Source organism: Macaca thibetana, chromosome 19 (assembly GCF_024542745.1).
Source record: "Macaca thibetana thibetana isolate TM-01 chromosome 19, ASM2454274v1, whole genome shotgun sequence".
Taxonomy (NCBI): Eukaryota; Metazoa; Chordata; class Mammalia; order Primates; family Cercopithecidae; genus Macaca; species Macaca thibetana.
Window position 1 is genome coordinate 52,636,875 of NC_065596.1, and position 19,428 is coordinate 52,656,302.

Genomic DNA, 19,428 nt, shown 5'->3' on the forward strand with positions numbered 1-19,428 from the left:
CCTCTAGCAGCCGGGGTTTCTGCAGCGTCTGATTTAACCAAGAAAATCTCCAGCCCCCTGCTCTTCGAGGTGGAGCTACCACCTGAAATAGGATATGACCTAGCCTGAATGCACCTAGAAGTTTCAGCTCCCCTGTTTTCATGATCACTAGTATTAGTGTTTCATGATCACTAGTATTTACCTTCTCAAAATATAGTTTATCGGCCAGGTGCGGTGGCTCATGCCTGTAATCCCAGCACTTTGGGAGGCCAAGGCGGGTGTATCACTTGAGGGCAAATCGCTTGAGGTCAGGAGTTCAAGATCAGCCTGGCCAACATGGCGAAACCCCGTCTCTACTAAAAATACAAAAATTAGCCAGAAATGGCTTGTACTTGGGAGGCAGAGGTTGCAGTGAGCCAAGACTGCGCCACTGCATTCCAGCCTGGGTGACAGAGTGAGACTTCGTCTAAAAAAATAAAAAATAAAAAGTTAGCCAGGCATGGTGGTACACACCTGTAGTCCCAGCTACTAGGGAGGCTGAGGCAAGAGAATTGCTTGAACCTGGGAGGCAGAGGTCGCAGTGAGCCGAGACTGCACCACTGCACTCCAGCCTGGGAGGCAAAGTGAGACTCTGTCTCAAAAAATATTAATACCAGGGTTATGGAGATCGTTTCAGCAATAATGAAATAAATTTTGCAGATATATAGAGACAATCTAGGTGACATTATTTTTAAACTTGTGTGCACCACAGGCTAACAAACAAACAAATACCAAGGGTGGCTTCATTTATGTACACTGGAGCGAAAGAGAACATTCTGCTATAGAACAAAATCTCAAACAGACCAAAGCTCCAATAGAAGACAAACCACCCCCACCCCAAATTCAAAGCTGCCTTAAAGTAAAACTAGTGGGAGAAAGAATTTCCATCCTCTGAGCAATTTGAAATAAAAACTTCAGAATCATAATAGTGACTCTACCATAACTTTCTGTAATAAAACATCTATTATAACAGATATGGCAATACAATAAAAGTCCTATTGTTCCAGAAACTGTATTATAACTGAAACAGGATAATTATAGAAATACTTGCGTGAGAATTGCATGTTCAACAGAACCATTGAAAAATCATTCTTCTCAGACTGAAAATAAGTCTTCCAGGCACAGAAGAACTCTTCAGTGAGATCTGAAATGCAAGACAAGGTGGAATTTTTTTTTTTTAAGTCTTTTATAGCAGCGTGACCTTCTAAAGTCTCGTCAGGGCCATCTGTAAACTTATCCAAGGCCTCACGAGCCTCCAACTCTGAGTTCCACACTTTATTTGGAATACTAACATCTATGAGTAGATTTTTAAGTAGGGCATCTCTTTATAGTCTTTCAATAGACAGATTTTAGGGTGAATCTTGGCTCTATCGAGTTCATTTGTAAATTCTAACGTAGAATTTTTAGCTTTTTAGAACAGTTGACCTCTGGAACATTTTGTAGAAATCCCATCCTGTGTGGAAGGCATTGCTGGTACTACCACCCTCCCTGTTTTTTAGTTTACAAAGCACCTTTCAGGTTTTTTTTTCCTCTTTGAGTTCTCACAATAATCCCAGGTTGTTGAGAGCAGGGATTCTCATCCTGCTTTTGTATTTGAGGAAATTAAGGATTATCTGTTTGGGAGCAGGGACTGGGGGATTTATCTGGAAGCTGTGTTTGCAGCATAAGCACGCTTTTTTCACTTAGTTTGTCTATTTTTTTCCCCCCCTGTGGCTTTGGAGAAACTGATGAGAATTAGTGAGGAACCAGAGGGCCTGCAAGCCCTCTGTGACAAGTAGGGCTTGTCACCACTACTGACTTTTAGTGTCCCATCTTGGGTAACCTGGTACTTGAAAGGTTGGGAACCTGTAAGAAATTCACTGAGTGATGATGGTGGCTGAGGGACTGAGGGAGGGAGCTGGGAGGAAATAATAATAATAATGACAATGATGATAACACACATTCAACATGACAGCAAATATGCAGAGTGGTGCTAAGTGGTGACTAAAGGGACATGATAACCATCTACAAATATTTGAAGGATGTAAACACCAAGGAAGAAGATGAATTAATTATTTAAAAGAACAGTGATGAAGCCTGGGAGGAGATCATTACCAGTCCCCAAGCCACCTTGTCCTTCCACAGCCCTTTCAGGATTAAGCTCTCCCAAGACCGAAGGGAGGTGGCAGGATGGTTCCCCTGCACACAACAGTCTTGACATAGGCATGGCCCAAGGCTGTTATTATTTTTTTGAGACAGGATCTCACTCTGTCGCCCAGCCAAAGTGCAGCATTACTATCACAGCTCACTACAGCCTCAGTCTCCTGGGTCAAGCCATCCTTCCACCTCAGCCTCCCAAGTAGCTGGGACTACAGACGCATGCCACCATGCCCGACTAATTTTAATGTTTTGTAAAGATGAGGTATTGCTATGTTGCCCAGGCTGGTCTTGAACTCCTAGTCTGAAGTAATTCTACCACCTTGACTTCCCAAAGTGCTGGAATTACACTCGTGAGCCACCGCGCCTAACCCGAGCTGTTATTTTTATTTTTTGAGACGAGGTCTCGCTCTGTCACCCAGGCTGGTGTGCGGAGTACAGTGGTGCCATCTCAGCTTACTGCAACCTCCGCCTCCCAGATTCAAGCGATTCTCCTGCCTCAGCTTCCCGAGTAGCTGAGACTACAGGCGTGCGACAGCACACCCAGCTAATTTTTGTATTTTTAGAAGAGACGGGATTTCATCATGTTGGCCAGAATGGTCTCGATCTCTTGAACTCGTGATCCGCCTGCCTCAGCCTCCTGAAGTGCTGGGATTACAGGCATGAGCCACCACGCTCAGCCCAAGGCTGTTATTTTTATTGTGCCATGGGTGGACATGTATGTACTATACACATGCTCAGATTATAATAATCACAGCTGGCATCTGGTGAATACTTCGTGCTAGGGTTTGCATGTTTCCTTTAAAACTCATATTGAAAGTCAATGGCCATTGTGGTTATATATATATATATTTTTTATTTATTATATATTATATTTGTTATATATTATATATTTATTTTATTATATATTATATGTAATTATATATTATATATAATTTATAATAATATATCATATATAATGATATGTAATAAGATATAGAGAGCCCTTAATTAAAAGCCCTCCCTAATAACTTCATTTTAACTTGATTACATCTGCAAAGACCCTATTTCCAAATAAGGTCACATTCCCAGTGATGGGGTTAGGACTTCAACACATCTTTATACAATTCAAACCTTAATACCAGCTGTCTTTATCTGTTTTCTACTGCTATAAGAATTATATATAATTCTTACAATAAGAATTATATATATTATATTATATTGCCCAAACTTTTATATATGTTATATATCACATATATGTCATATATCACATATATGTTATACATCACATATAATATATAATATATATCACATATAATATATAACATGTTATATATTATATTATATAATGTTATATATAACATGTTATATATTATATGTGATATATAACATGTTATATATAATTATATTATATATAATACAACATGTTATATAAAATATATAACATATAATGTTATATAATATATACATTATATATAACATGTTATATATTATATAACATATAAGATATTATATGCTCTCTCTCTATATATATTTTGAGATGGAATCTCACTCTGTTACCCAGGCTATGGTGCAATGGCGCTTTCTTGGTTCACTGCAACCTCCGCCTCCAGAGTTCAAAAGATTCTCCTGCCTCAGCCTCCTGAGTAGGCAGGATTACAGGCATGTGCCTCCAAGGCCAGCTAATTTTTTAATTTTTAATAGAGATGGGGTTTTGCCATGTTGGCCTGGCTGGTCTCAAAGTCCTGACCTCAGGTGATCTGCTGGCCTTGGCCTCCCAAATTGCTAGGAGAACCTTTCAGCAGTCGTGAAGTCATGAGGGCTTTGCCCTCATGCATGGATTAATGCTGTGATCACAGAAGTGGGCTCTTGATAAAGGGATAAGGGCAGCCCTCTTCCCTCTCTCATGCTCCCTCTTTATGTGATACCTTCTGCCATCTTATCATGTAACAAGAAGGCCCACACCAGATGTGTCTGCTGGATCTTGGAATTTCCAGCCTCCAGAACTATGAGCCAAATAAATATATTCTCTTTATAAATTACTCAGTCAGTGGCATTCTGTTATAGCAGCAGAAAACAGATTAAGACAGCTGGTATTAAGGTTTGAATTGTATAAAGATGTGTTGAAGTCCTAACCCCATCACTGGGAACGTGACCTTATTTGGAAATAGGGTCTTTGCAGATGTAATCAAGTTAAAATGAAGTTATTAGGGAGGGCTCTTAATCCAATATGACTTTTTTTTTTTTTTTTTTTTTTTTTTTTTTTGAGATGGAGTCTCGCTCTGTCACCCAGGCTGGAGTGCGGTGGCCGGATCTCAGCTCACTGCAAGCTCCACCTCCCGGGTTCACGCCATTCTCCTGCCTCAGCCTCCCGAGTAGCTGGGACTACAGGCGCCCGCCACCTCGCCCGGCTAGTTTTTGTATTTTTTAGTAGAGACGGGGTTTCACCGTGTTAGCCAGGATGGTCTCGATCTCCTGACCTCGTGATCCACCCGTCTCGGCCTCCCAAAGTGCTGGGATTACAGGCGTGACTATTAGAAGAGAGAAGTTTGGGCTGGGTGCAGTAGCTCACGCCTATAATCCCAACACTTTGGGAGGCTAAGGTGGGCGGATCACCTGAGGTCAGGAGTTCAAGACCAGCCTTACCAACATGGTGAAACCCTGTCTCTACTGAAAACATAAAAATTAGCTAGGCATGGTGGTGCACACCTGTATCCCAGCTATTCGGGTGACTAAGGCATGAGAATCACTTGAACCCGGGAGGTGGGGGTTGCAGTGAGCTGAGATTACACCACTATACTCCAGCCTAGGCAACAGAGGAGACTCCTGTCTCAGAATAACAACCAAAAGAAACAACAAAAGAAGCTACAGGGTTTTTGGGTGTGGCCCACATGGTGGATCATCCAGCCCTGGTCTAGGTAGGTGGCTTTAGCCTGAAGGAGCCATGGAATTTTTAGGAGCTGGTGTACTCAGCCTTGGGAGAAAGTGAGGGCATAGAATGCTGGCCTCAGGGGCCCCGTCTGAGTTTTGACTCTGGCTGGCTGTGTGAACACCACCTAGCACCCTAGGGCATCATTGGGCCCATCGGCAAGACAGTGTTTTGTCAAGGTGGGGATAGAACTGGATTTCCCACTACCTTGGGCCCACGAGGTTCATATTTGGGACTTTGGAGAAGCCGCTCATTTTCACATTCTGTAATGTAAACAAGAATAATCTAGATTCATACATATTACCTCCTTTTATGTTCAGAACAATCCTATAGGATAAGCACTACTCTTGTTGCCATTTCCCAGATGAGGAAACTGAGGCACGGAGACGTGGAAGAACTTTCCCTCGGTCACTGTAAGCAGCCTAAAGCATCGCTGTGTGCTGGGCCAGTGTCATTTCTGCGCCATCATGGTCACCCCACTGCACGCCTTGCTTACTGTGCAGGAGGCCCCAGCTGCCTTTAGGAGCATGAGGCACCGTGTGCTCCATCTCTGGGGTTCAGAGTGTGCGGTCATGTTATGCCTGTATTCGTATCAGAATGAGGCCCAGGAGGCTGATGGGTTGCAGACTTGCATGCAATGGCGCGATCTCGGCGCACTGCAACCTCCATCTCCCGGGTCCAAGCGATTCTCCTGCCTCAACCTCCCGAGTAGCTGGGACTACAGGCGTGCACCACCATGTCTGGCTCATTTTTCCATGTTTAGTGCAGATGCGGTTTCACCATGTTGCCCAGGCTGGTCTCAAAGTCCTGGCCTCAGGTGATCTGCCCGCCTCGGCCTCCCAAAGTGCTGTGATTACAGGTGTGAGCCACCGCGCTCGGCTGCATGAACTTCTTACATGCGTGCCTTCTCTGGAGGGCCTGGACTTTGAAGCTTCTTTCACTCCCAGCATCTTTCGCTGCTCGGGCCCTCTCCCCACTATCTCTGGGGGAGGAGTCTGCAGGCCAGTTCTGCAATGTGCCGCCAGAGGGAGCTGCCTGCAGAGAAACGGGAGCGCCGCACTCAGGTCCCAGGGAGGCAGCAGGCTGAGTTCCCCTGGCCTCAGTTCACTTTCCTTCTTGAAGGTCACCCAAACTCAAGCAAAAGCTCTGATTCAGGAATAAATGGCGTTGTTTTACCCCAGCCAAGGCCTGGGGAAGCTTGCTATTAACAGCCTTTGTTCCATTCTTTTAAGAATGGAAAAGGGTCCGTCCTCTGGGTGCCCACAGCACCCTGGAAAGCAGGCAGAGTGCTGGTCACAGACAGAGGCTTTGAGCTACCGAGACCCCGGCTGGAGTCTGGGCCCTGAAATTTTCTAACCAGGGTGGCCTTGGGCAGAGCAGCCTGTGTTTAGAGCTTCCCGTCTGTAATACAGCAATGACAACCATGCCTGCTTTGTAGGGTTCCTGTTAGGATTAATTCTCTATAGAGAGCCCCCCAGAAGCCGCTTTTGGATTTGAGATGTTTCAAGACCAGACCTTGCATGACAAGAGTGGGGACAGCTTTCCATAGGTCTCAATACAGTAGTATTCCTGGGCAGTTCTGCAACCCCAGCCTCATGCCCTTTGCACCTTCCTAAGAGGCTGCCTAGCCTCAGCTTTGGCCCCCATCCAAGAATCCTAGGAGCAAAGGCAGTTCTTTTCCTTTTTTCTTTTTTTAAGAGACGGTCTCACTCTGTCTCCCAGGCTGGAGTGCAGGGGTGCAATCATGGTTCACTGCAGCCTCGAACTCCCGGGCTCAAGCAATCCTCCTGCTTCAGCTTCCCAAAATGCTGAGATCACAGGTATGAGTCACCCACCCGGCCTAACTTTTATTATTATTTGTAGAGATGGGATGTCACTGTGTTGCCCACGCTCGGACTGCTGGGCTCAAGCAATCCTCCCTCCTCAGCCTCACTGGCAGCTGGAATTACGGTCCCGCCTAGCCTGCTTCTCCTTGTGCAACCCCCAGACCCAGAGGCTCCAGAGCAGCTCTGGAACAGCGGAAATCTGGCTTCGGCCCACACATTCACCACATATTGACACAGCACCCTTGACCTCCAGATGCCCCTGAGCTCTCTTCCGCGCCCAGACTGCGGGGAGGAAGGGGTCCTCCAGGCCAAAGGGAGGGAGGTCTCCGGGAGGTCCCCGCGGTCCTGGAGGCAGGTGCGCGGGGCCCGGATCTGATCGTGCGTGCGCAAGGGAGAAGGGCAGGGCTGGGCCTGCGGGAGCGAGGCCTTGCAGTCCCCGGGACTCCTCTCCGGGCGCCTCGTCTCGGTGCTTCACCCGTAACCCAAGCCAGGGCCCCGGTGTCAGCGGCGGGGTGGGCCGGGACCGGGGAGGGGGTGCCCAGCCGCGACCCCTGGGTCCCGCTAAGGCCGTGCGCAACTCGTATCCAGAAGCCGGCCCGGCGCGTGGCTTCCCGGAAGGCCCGGCGCAGCCGGAAGGCGGGAGGGAGGGCGGGGCCAGCGCCGGGGCCGCCACCAAGGCCTGCGCGACCCTCCGCGGGGCTGAGGCCGAGGCCGGGGCCGGGGCCGGGGCCGGGGAGCCGGGCGGGGAGCCGGGGGCCAACCAGGCCCGGTCCGCAGCCGCCTCTGATCGCCGAGCGCGCCCCGCAGGCCTCGGCTCCCCCAGGTAAAGGTGCGCCCGGAACCGGGGCGGGGCGCCTCCCAGGCCGCGCCCCGCGAGGGGAGGGGGCACCCCAAGAACAGGCCTGGAGGCCCGGGAGCGTCTAGGGGTCGCGGGGGGGGTCCTCGCCCTGCCGGGAGCCCGGCCCTCCCAGTGCCGGGATGGACACTGTTATTGTAGTCATTGTCCCTATGGAGAAACTGAGGCACGGAGAGGCTGAAGTGACACAAGTAAGCAGGAGAGCTGGGACTAGAGTCCCAGGCCCTGGCTTGGTGTCACCCAGTAGTGGCGTAGGCGTGGGTGTGGTGGGTGGGGGTGGGGTGCGAGTGGTGGACGTGGTGGGAGTGGGTGAGGTTGGGTGGGGTGGTGGGTGGAGTGGGGGATGTGGGTTTGGCGGGGGTGGGGTGGAGGATGTGATGGGTGGGGGCGGAGAAGGCGGGGGTGGGGTGCAGAATGTGATGGGTAGCCGTGGGGTAGAGAGGTGGTGGCTGGTGGGGCAGGGGCGGGGCTGGGGGTGGGGTGCTAGGTATTATAAATATGAAGTGGATCCTGACAGGACACCTGTGGGGGAGCAGAGCTGGCTGAGCCATATGGGAAGAAGATCTGGGCGCTAGTTTAGATTTGGTCAGGAAGGGCCATTAATGATTTAGGAGGTGAGATTAGTTTTGGGGGTGACAGGTAGTTTGTTGAGTTTGTCTGTTTGTGACAGTCTTGCTCTGTTGTCCAGGCTGGAGTGCAATGGCGCGATCTCGGTTCACGGCAACCTCCACCTCCCGGGTTTAAACGATTCTCCTGCCTCAGCCTCTCGAGTAACTGGGATTACAGACACCCGCCCCCACACCCGGCTAATTTCTTTTTTTTTTTTTGAGACAGAGTCTCGCTCTGTTACCCAGGCTGGAGTGCAGTGGCGCCATCTCAGCTCACTGCAACTTCCACCTCCCTCGTTCAAGCAATTCCCCTGCCTCTGAGCCTCCTGAGTAGCTGGGATTACAGGCGACACCACCATGCCTGGCTATTTTTTTTTTTTTTTTTTAGTAGAGACGGGGTTTCACCATCTTGGCCAGGCTAGTCTCAAACTCCTGACCTTGTGATCCACCTGCCTCGGCCTTCTACAGTGCTGGGATTACAGACGTGAGCCACCGCGCCTGACCAATTTTTGTATTTTTTAGTAGAGTTGGGGTTTCACCATCTTGAAATAGCACCTGTAGTTCCAGCTACTCAGGAGGCCCAGGCTGAAGAATTGCTTGAGGCCAGTTCCCGACCAGCCTAGGCAACATAGGGAGACTGCGTTTCTAGGGAGAAAAAAAAATGCAGGAAGGAAGGGGGGAGGGAAAGATGGAAAGAAAGAGAGAGAACGAAAGAGAGAGAAAGAGAAAGGAAAAGAAGGAAAGAAAAGAAAAGGAAAGAAAGAAAGGAAAGGAAAGAGAGAGAGAAAGAGAAAGAAAGAAATAGGGATACTTGGAGAAGCTTTGAAGTGACCTGTTTATGGATCAAGTAGGTAGGTAAGGTGCATGCTGCCAGGAGGGGCTGGGGTAGAGAGGGCAGGGCCCTGCTGTATGGGGGTGGGCAGCGGACGGCCCCTGCTCAGCCCTGGCCTCCATTGCTACACAGAATGGCAGGTCCAATGTGATCTGGTCTTCTGGTTTTTCAGGAGAAATCAGGAATCAGAGGTGCACGCAAAATCTCCTGATTTTAAAATATTGGCAACTAATTTGTTTTTAAAAAACAACTATGAGCTAATCTAAAAATGTTTGCTAGTGGGATCCACCTACTGCCTTTGCGCTGGGGTATGGAGAGGTGGGAGGTCAATGTTGACAAGAGCCAGACCTAATTTTTTGTTAAAGAACAGGGTACTTGGAGTAGAGAGAGTCTTCCTCTCCCTCATCTCTTACAATCTGGTCCAAACTCAGAAAGCTAGGCTGCTGTCGGTGGGATGGGCTTGTCTCCATCTTTCTGTACCTCTCAGAGCAGCCTGGGCACCTGCAAGAAAGCGGGGCTTCAAGTTGTCATTTGCCTTCCCTGTGGCTGGCAGATGGGCTTCCTGTGATCAGGGCCTGGTATGTGGGCAAATCTGAGTGTGAAATAGGTGTGATACAGTGGAGAGGGGGGAGCCACACTCCCACCCCCTGAGGTCTGTCCCCATCCTCCCTCCTCACCCACTTCCCTGTCATTTACAGACAAAGACAGTCTTGCGGTGGGAGAAGGAGCAGGGTGGGCTTCCCTCTCAATCTGGCGAGCCTGGAGAATTCAGGAAGCTGAGCTTTTTAGCAAGGGCTCAGGAGGTGGAGTTACTAACCTTTCTTCCTCAACAAGAGCCTGTTAATGCTCTAACTTCTGAAATGATGATTGCAAATAAATTAAACCTTGGATGGAGTCAGCCACAACGTCTCTACCCATGGTGCAGAGCTATTACAACGCAGTGACTTCCTCCACCTGCCCTCACACACGCAGTGATAGCTGCTGGCCCTCCCATTCTGCAGAGCCCTGGGCTTGTGTCTCAGTGAAACCTGCCTCATTGTCTGAGATGTCACGGAAGTTCTTGGTCTCACGGCCAAGGAAATCAAGGACGCAGACACTCCAGAGGGTAGGTTAGAGGAGAAGTTTAATAAACGAAATAAAGAAAGCTCTCTGGATCAGAGAGGGGTCCCAGAAAGATGGGCTGCCATTTTACAGTGAAATGCAAGGGTTTTTATAGACAAGCTGGTGGGAGGGGTGCTTCATTTACATAAGGTGTGAATTTCTGAGTCCTCCACCCCACCCTTTCTAGTGCACATGCCGGCTTCTTAGCCTGAGTTACTACTACTCCATGTTGCTTATTTCTTTCTACTGTGCATGTATGAAAAAAGGTTGGGGGGCGGGGGGTAGAACACTCCAAGAAGGACATGCCTGGTCCAGGGTAGCTCTTCTTATCCGTGCCATGCAGCCTCTGTGTCTGAGTATTTCTTTGTTTTTTTGAGACGGAGTCTTGCTCTGCTGCCAGGCTGGAGTGCAGTGGCGTGATCTCGGCTCACTGCAACCTCTGCCTTCCGGGTTCAAGCGATTCTCCTGCCTCAGCCTCCCGAGTAGCTGGGATTACAGGTGAGCACCACCACACCTGGTTAATTTTTGTATTTTTTTTTAGTAGAGACGGGATTTCACCATGTTGGCCAGGATGGTCTCAGTCTGTTGACCTCGTGATCCGCCCACCTTGGCCTCCCAAAATGCTGGGATTAGAGGCATGAGCCACCGTGCCCAGCCGTGTCTGAGTATTTATAAGTAGGGAGAGGACTGTGCATACTGGGGCCCACCGTATGTCTGTATGTCACACAGGGGACCCGTTTCTGTATTAGAGCTTGCCTTCCTTATCTGTGTTTTCTGAAAGGGAAACAACCTCTTAGGCTGCTTTGTGTTAGAAGGGAATTCTGCCAAGGACCCTTGCCCTAACTATTTGCCTAATTGATTGCTCTCTCTCCTCTCACATTGATGCCGGCCTGGCTGGGCCAGGTAGGGTTGGAAGTAGCATTTTTGCAAGGACATCTCTTGAGCCTCTTAAAGTAAAGTCATTCGGAGCAGGTCGGAAGCTAGGTTTTTTTTTTGGGTAGCCAGTAGAGCTAAAGTGTTTATGTATCTGTTTCCTGCCTGCCTTCTTTCCACCTCTACATGCATTTTCTTGCTGTGCAGAAACTGTTTTGAGAGTGCAGACCCAAAACACCACTCCCCAAACTGCAGAAAACCTGTTGTGGGAGTGGTGTCCAGGCACTGACCTGGAAGCCGGTCTTGCAGACCAAGCATGGCAGGGCTCAGGGTCTTCACACCCTGGGAAAGGGAGGTTCCTTGCAGCCTCCAAAGGGGCCTTCCCTTTTTCCAATATAATTGACAGATGAAAAGCTGGATATAAACCAGAACTAAGCTCAAAGGTGATTAGATGTTTTACACCAGGATTTTGAGCTTTTTGTAAGATTTTACTGTAAAATTATTTTCTTTGGTTACCTTAATATGTACTTGAAATATATCTCATTTTGTGCTGGACGTGGTGGCTCAACGCCTGTAATCCTAGCACTTTGAGAGGCCAAGGCAGGCAGATCACCTGAGGTCAGGAGTTCTAGACCAGCCTGGCCAACATGGTGAAACCCCATCTCTACTAAAAATACAAAAATTAGCTAGGTGTGGTGGTGCATGTCTGTAATCCCAGCTATTCGGGAGGCTGAGACAGGAGAATCGCTTGAACCTGGGAGGTGGAGGCTGCAGTGAGCCAAGATCGTGCCACTACACTGCAGCCTAGGTGACCTAGGTGACGGAGCAGGCTCTGTCTCCAAAAAAAAAAAAAAAAAAAAAAAACTCTCTGTCAATATCTCTATCTATCTATGTCATTCTGTTTCAGGACCATGGTGACTGGATAAATCAGGTTCTGCCTTCTGTCTCCGCATTTCCGAGTGGCTTCTGCCTGTTCAGTCGGGACGCTGTTATAATGCCATTTTATCGTTTAGACATTTGTGCGTAAACAAATCTTGACACTGGAATAGTGGAAGGGGGTTCTCTTCTGGGGAGAAGGAGGAGGCATTCGACCTGTCAGCAAGCAAAGGAGCTAGACAGGACCTGGAAACCAGGAGACCAGGTTTTGGGAGACCCAGAGCACAGGGTAGTCAGAGCAGGGACCCACAGGCCTGGGTGCTCCTCCAGTCCCTTATATGAGCAGGGCTTACAAGGCCTGCCCTCCCACTGCCTCTTATACTTCATGGGGCCAAAAAGGCATATCTAGGGGTGCTTGTTTGCAGTTTCTGAATTGGAAGACTGAGTAACGAATGTCAGAGTCCTGGGGTTTGCCCTCCTGGGGTCTTGCTGCCCACAGTGAGATCAGAGGAGCACTCTGGGGGCTTGTTGGACATGCAGAATCTTACCCTCCCATACTGGCTGCATCTAACAAGGTTTTCCGTGATTCCTGTGCCCTTGTGGAGAACAGGTCTAATGTGTACCAAAAGGGGAAAAAGAAGGGAAATGGACAGGGGCAGGAGCGCAGGATGCTCTCCTGGGACTGCAGAGAAGTTCTGAGAACCTGACTTTGTGGTCTTCTCATGGATTCATGGGTTCGTTCTCTGGGCTCAAAATTATATCCTAGGATTGGGAGAGCAATTGTACAGTAGGGACCTTCTGCTTCGGGATCTTCCTTGGGTCAGAAAAGCACACATGTCTGGGTGTGGTGGCCCATGCCTGTAATCCCAGCACTCTGGGAGGCTGAGGCAGGAAGATTGCTTGAGCTCAGGAAGTCAAGGCCAGGCCGGGCAACACTGCGAGACCCTGTCTGTATGAAAACAAAAAATTAACTGAGCGTGGTGTTGCATGCCTTTAGCCCCTGCTACTCAGGACACTGAGGTGGGAGGATCACTGTAGCCCAGGAGTTCAAGGCTGCAGTGAGCCATGATCGCACCACTGCACACCGGCTTGGGCAACAAGAGATACTGTCTCTGAAAAAACAAACAAACAAACAAACAAAAAACCCTCATATAACATATAACCCAAAGATATTAAGGTCAAATGTAGTGGCTCACGCCTGTAATCCTAACACTTTGAGAGGCTAAGGCAGGATCCCTTAAGCCCAGGAGTTCAAGACCAGCCTGGGCAACATAGTAGGCATCTCTACTAAGAATAAAAATAAAATTAGCTGGGCGTGGTGATTGCACACCTGTAGTCCCATCTACTCAGGAAGCTGAGGTGGGAGGATCGCTTGAGCCCAAGAGGTCAAGGCTGCAGTGAGTTGTGATTGTGCCACTGCACTCCAGCCTGGGCAACAAAGCAAGACCCCATCTCAAAAAAAAAAACAAAAAAAGATAATAAACAATAGAATCTATCCATAACTTCCTCAGTCGAGTTGCTGTAGCACCTGTTTCAATATTTCCACCTAGAATGAAATGGGAAGTGCCGGTGAGAAAGGGAAGTACTGCTGGAGCGTTGGGCTCAGCCAGAGCTCTGAGGAGATCCCCCAACTCGTGGCCCCTTTGATTTTCTCAGCCCTTGGGCTCTCTAGAGCCCATCCCTCCCTGCTCTGGCTCCAGCGTGGCACACGTTTTCCCTACCCTGGAGGATTGTGCTAAAGGTCATTGTGCCAAAGGTCCACTTGCCCGTCCATCTTTCTGTCCATACATATCGCAAAGCCTGGGAATGCTTTCATGTATTTTATTCTGCAGTTGCTTTGTCTCCCTGCTTTGTCTTGTCCCTGCTTTTAGTGTCCCATGGGTACAACTGTGTTGACTTTTAAGAGCAGTTGCTTAAGGCAGCCCAGTGTGTGCGTTAGTAACAGTGTTCGTTCAGAGCCATCCTGGGTCAGGAGCCTGCAGGCTTCCAGACTTATGCCAGGCGCTTCCTGCCCATCCTGCTGGCACCATCTGAGAGTCCAGCCTGCAGGGACTGTCTCGGTCTTAGAAGGAAGGTATCTGATCCTCTGCTCAGGGCCCACCGGAGGTGAGTGCCCGTGTAGTTACAGAGTCCCATCCCTTCCCCGGCTCTGGCTTGGCCTCAGCTCAGATGCCTCATGCCAGGATTTCCCGGTCTCTGCTGGACTTTGTGTGCAGGGCATTCCCCGGGCCAGTGCAAAGGCCACTGATGCCAGAAGGGTCAGACCACCTCCCTCGTGATGAACCAGCAGAACATGTGGCCGGGTTGCTCCTTAATCTGTTCTAAGTCAGAAGTTAATCAGAGGGCAAAGAAGACCTTTCACCCACTCAGCCGCTGCTGTTTGCTTATTCACTAACTGCCGCCTGCCCTGTCTGTGGGAACTTTCCACCGTCTGGACGCTGTCTCTTACAGGCGCTTGGAGCTGCTGTGCTCTCCTGAAAAGGGGGACCCTTCCTTACAACTCTAGGAACTAGAGTGGCATTAATACTCTTACGCTCATTAAAATTGTCCCTCTGAACTTCTCCCTTGAAGGCCCGCCACGATGACCATCATGGTGGAGGACATCATGAAGCTGCTGTGCTCCCTTTCTGGGGAGAGGAAGATGAAGGCGGCTGTCAAACACTCTGGGAAGGGTGCCCTGGTCACAGGGGCCGTGGCCTTCGTCGGGGGTTTGGTGGGCGGCCCGCCGGGACTCGCCGTTGGTAAGTGCAGGTGTCTCACAGAGACAGCCAGCCTCGGGGATGTCATAAAAGGGCCGTTGAAACACAGGGAGAAGGCCAGGCGCGGTGGCTCACACCTGTAATCCCAGGACTTTGGGAGGCGGAGGCGGGTGGATCACCTGAGGTCAGGAGTTTGAGACCAGCCTGGCCAACATGGTGAAACGCTGTCTCTACTAAAAATACAAAAAATAGCTGGGCGTGGTGGCGCATGCCTATAATCCCAGCTACTCGGGAGGCTGAGGCAGGAGAATCACTTAAACCCGGGAGGCAAAAGTTGCGGTGAACCAAGATCGTGCCATTGCACTCCAGCCTGGGCGACAGAACGAGATTCCATCTCAGAAAAGGAAAAAAGAAAATAAACACAGGGAGAAATGAACTCGTACAAGTGGTGGCATGCATCTCGTGGGAGGAGTTGGTGGAGTTAAGTTTGCCTCTGAGAAATGTTCTTTGCAGATATAATTCGTCCGTTGGAAATGCAAGCTTCTGTGTGAATGTCTCAGAAGTGTGGGGCACTCTTGAAAATGGCATCTGTGTCATTTGGGCCTAGAGGCACCTTTTCCCCAGTGCTAGGATCCCCGAATAAGTATCAGAGCAGCAGGCCTCTGAAGATCCCAGGGTGTCCTGGGTCCCATGGTGGCCTCCCTCACCCTGATCATGACTGCAAGGTCCCTGCAGAAAGGAAACCGGGGAGGAGGCTGGGAGGGGCCATGCACCTTCTCAGCACATGCGGTGTGGCCATTTCATGTGAGCGGGCTCGTTCTGAGAGAGCTCCCCTGTTCTGAAAGAGACTACCCAAAGAACGGCCTTTCACCCCTAGAGGGCCTGCCCACCTCTACCACCTGCTTTTTTTCTTCCTTTTTTGAGACGGAGTCTCACTCTGTCGCCCAGACTGGAGTGCAGTGGCATGATCTCGGCTCACTGCAACCTCTGCCTCGCGGGTTCAAGTCATTCTCCTGCCTCAGCCTCTTGAGTAGCTGGGACTACAGGTGTGCGCCACCACACCCAGCTAATTTTTGTATTTTTAGTAGAGACGGGGTTTTGCCCTGTTGGCCAGGCTGGTCTCAAACTCCTGGCCACAAATGATCCACCCGCCTTGGCCTCCCAAAGTGCTAGGATTACAGGCATGAGCCACTGTGCCTGGCCATTTACCACCTGCTTTTATTTGAAAATCAATTTCTGGCAATGAATGAAAGTTTGGCTCATTTTTCCACTGTTCCTTGCAGCTAGGATGAAGTGACTTTCTTTGGCTTGGGGAAGGAAGAATTCCTGTGTCCTGAGCCTCAGAAGGTCTACCTGCCCTGGGGCTGTGGCTCAAACCATAGATGGAGTCAGAGAGCTGACCCTCCTTCAGACCTGAGCTGGGCAGGGGCCAAGCGAGGCCTCCTGGTGGCTTCTAGGTGGCTTCAGGGACCTGCTTCTGTTTAACAGGGATTCTTATGATGACTGCATTTGTCACATCGGGCATGGCAGATATGTGCCACATGCCTGCTCTGTGCTGGCCAGCCTGAGCTGGGGACACGGGGCCTGGAGAGCTTACCATCTGGTGGAGATCCCTGCTGTGTGTCCCGTAGTCTCCATGCTCACAGGCGGGAGAGAGAAGCGCTTTTCTGCTGAGGTTACCTTCCGTTCTCCAGCTTGCTGGTGGGGTTCCTGCTCTGTTCTTCCCTTCTGTAGTGGGATTGACATTCAAGGACATTTCGTTAAGCTGAGGCTCACATTGGGGAGAAAAATAAATATGTGGGTGGCCCCAGACCTTCCCTCTCCATATTTTCCTTTCCAAACCCCATGAATTAGTGAGGCCTGACTTCAGCATCTTGCCATCTGAGAAGGAACCGGAGATGGGGGAGACAGGACCGTTTCCTTCTTCCTCTATGACACTCTGCATCTGTGCCCCCACCTCCATCAGTGCTCAGGAGAAGGCTTTGGGGATCATTTTATCATGTAGCTGTGCCCAGCTGCTATTTTGGGAGCACATATTTTATTCAGATTGAGTAAAAGCTGGTGGAGAACAGGATGTCCACTAAGAGAGCCCGGGGGGATTCACTACTTCCAGCCCCTGTTCACGGGCGGGAGCATCATTTTACCCTGAAAACAAAGGAATTTTCTCCTCTCCAAAGAGCCAGTAATTTGCTGGTCGATATTCCTGGCGACTTTTTGCATTAAGTGCTGCTCTAAATCAAATATTGATGTTCTCATAAAGGTTTAGTGCACATGAGTGCAACTCTTGTCGACTCTGAGCATTTCACTGGTGTCGTGGGGAAAAGTTCAGTAAAACTTGTAAATTAGCTGGCTCTCCCTCCTCAGAATGTACCTTTCTTTTGCAGAGGAGTGGAACGCTGTCTGCATGTCGCGTTCAGCCTCTGGGTTATGGGGCTGGCCCCAGCTGCATACCCGGGGTGGTGTCTGCTCCAGAGGCCTCGGTGCTTGGCTTCCAGAAGCAGCAAGCACTGGTTTTGCTGCCTGTCGTCTGAGTCCAGCCAGCCAGTGGGTTCTCTCTGGCCTGGGCTGCATTTTTGAAAGAAACTTTTCATTTCGCAATAATGTTAGGTTTACAGAGAAGTCGCGAAGATAGTACAAAGGATTCCCGTATGTCCTCCAAACCCAGTTTTGGTTCTCCTGGCGTTCACGTATATTACGGTATGTTTGTCAAAGCTAAAACCAGCTGGGTGCAGTGGCTCATGCCTTTGTAGTCTCAGCACTTTGGGAGGCTTGAGGCTGAAAGATCACTTGAGCCCAGCAGTTTGAGACCAGACTGGGCAACATAATGAGACCCTGTCTCTACAAAAAATAAAAAAAAAATTAGCCAGGCATGGTGGTGCAAGCCTGTAATCCCAGCTACTTGGGAGGCCAAGGTGGGAGGATTGCTTCTGTGTGTTGGGCCTCAGAAGGTCTATGCGGTTCAAGGCTTGGTTGGCCCAGACAGTAGGCTGGGATGAAATCAGAGCCTGCCAGCCATCCAACCTCAGCAGAGGAGGGGCCAGGTAAGGCCCACCCGCCCCCTCACTCTTCTTAGTTCCTCCCTGGCTCTTGGAGGCACTTGACTTTGGACCCCTTCCCTAGGGCACCTTCCCTTCCTCCGCACCATATCCTGCACGTGGCCTCTTCAGGTAGAACTTTCCATGGATACAAGGTCTTTAAGTCCCAGAATAGCATGACCTAACCTTGGCAATGAGTTTACATTTAAAAATATTGTTTCTGCCCTTTTAGGGTGGCAGAAGGAGAAATAGTAAACTACCTTAGATTTGTTGTTTATTTTTATTTTTTATTTTTTTGAGATGGAGTCTCACTCTGTTGCCCGGGCTGGAGTGCAGTGGTGCAATATCGGCTCACTGCAACCTCTGCCTCCCAGGTTCAAGTGTTTTCCTGCCTCGGCCTCCTGAGTAGCTGGGATTACAGGCGCCCACCACGATGCCTGGCTAATTTTTTGTATTTTTAGTAGAGACGGGATTTCACCATGTTGGCCAGGATGGTCTCGAACTCCTGACCTCGTGATTTGCCCACCTCAGCCTCTCAAAGTGCTGAGATTACAGGCATGAGCCACTGCACCTGGCCAGATTTGTTATTTATCATTGTACAACTTGGAGGGGTTCTATGAAAAGCACTGCTTCAAGAGGAAAGAGCCTCCTTATCTGTCCCCAGGCCCTTTAACCACGTGGGCTCACAGGATATTTCGTAAGTTCAGGGGCAAGGAGCTTATCAGCTGCCTAGTGGAGGAAATTCAGTCTCACCACTGAGATGGTTTTGTTTTTGAAGACAGGGTCTCGTTCTGTCTTCAGTGCAATGGTTGGAGTGCAGTGGTGTGATCTCGGCTCACTGCAACCTCCACCTCCCAGGTTCAAGTGATTCTCCTGCCTCAGCTTCTGAGTAGCTGGAATTACAGGTGTGCGCCACCACGCCCAGGTAATTTTTGTATTTTTAGTAGAGATGGTGTTTCACCATATCGACCATGCTGGTCTCAAAACTCCTGACCTCAGGTGATCTACCTGCCTTGGCCTCCCAAAGCGCTGGTATTACAGGCATGAGCCACTGCACCCAGCCCGAGATGGTTTCTCTTGAAAATGCATTTGTGGCTGGTCACAGTGGCTCACGCCTGTAATCCCAGCACTGTGGGGGCCTGAAGTAGGCAGATCATCTGAGGTCAGGAGTTCGAGACCAGCCTGGCCAACGTGGTGAAACCCAGTCTCTACTAAAAATACAAAAATTAGCCAGGTGTGATGGTGTGCACCTGTAATCCCAGCTACTCAGGAGGCTGAGGTGGGAGAATGGCTTGAACCCGGGAGTCAGAGGTTGCAGTGAGGCGAGATCGTGTCATTGCACTCCACCCTGGGCAACAGAACGAGGCTCGGTCTAAAAAAAAAAGAAAAAAAAAAAAGAAAATACGTTTGTTTCTCAGCCTTCTCCTTTGTGATGAGAAAGGGATTTTTTGCAGTAAGCCCAGGAACCTCCATCAGGTCATGAAGAAGATCTTAGTGGGCCCAGCACTGAGGTGGGAGATGGGGCAGGCAGGCATCATTTTGCATCCCTAAAAATGTGGAGCTTAGGGAATGTGTGTTGGGTGTCAATTATCTGAGCCAAATGGACAGAAGACTGCATAAACCTTTGCCCTCCACACTGGCTGGCGGAGCAGGCGTGGCA

At 49.7% G+C, this 19,428-nt stretch overlaps 2 protein-coding genes across 35 annotated transcripts in view; both read left to right on the forward strand.

The window, feature by feature from the left end:
* The window catches only part of LOC126943623 (cytochrome b-c1 complex subunit Rieske, mitochondrial), a 1,156,760-nt gene that overhangs the window by 650,000 nt on the left and 487,332 nt on the right, over window positions 1-19,428 (forward strand). The window contains exon 1 of one of the 30 annotated variants that reach the window (XM_050772586.1): window positions 13-16. The exons of 22 other annotated variants lie outside the window; for them this stretch is intronic. The gene's annotated coding sequence lies outside the window, so the exon portion shown is untranslated. 7 more of the 30 variants (XM_050772572.1, XM_050772607.1, XM_050772616.1 and 4 more) reach the window with 7 other exon arrangements.
* Window positions 7,601-19,428, forward strand: part of C19H19orf12 (chromosome 19 C19orf12 homolog) — a 28,554-nt gene continuing 16,726 nt past the window's right edge. For 2 of the 5 annotated variants that reach the window (XM_050772629.1, XM_050772630.1), the window contains exons 1-2: window positions 10,669-10,783; window positions 14,606-14,775. In XM_050772629.1, the coding sequence (XP_050628586.1) occupies window positions 14,616-14,775 (160 nt within the window). In that variant the 5' untranslated portion in view covers window positions 10,669-10,783; window positions 14,606-14,615. The other 3 variants (XM_050772627.1, XM_050772626.1, XM_050772628.1) reach the window with 3 other exon arrangements.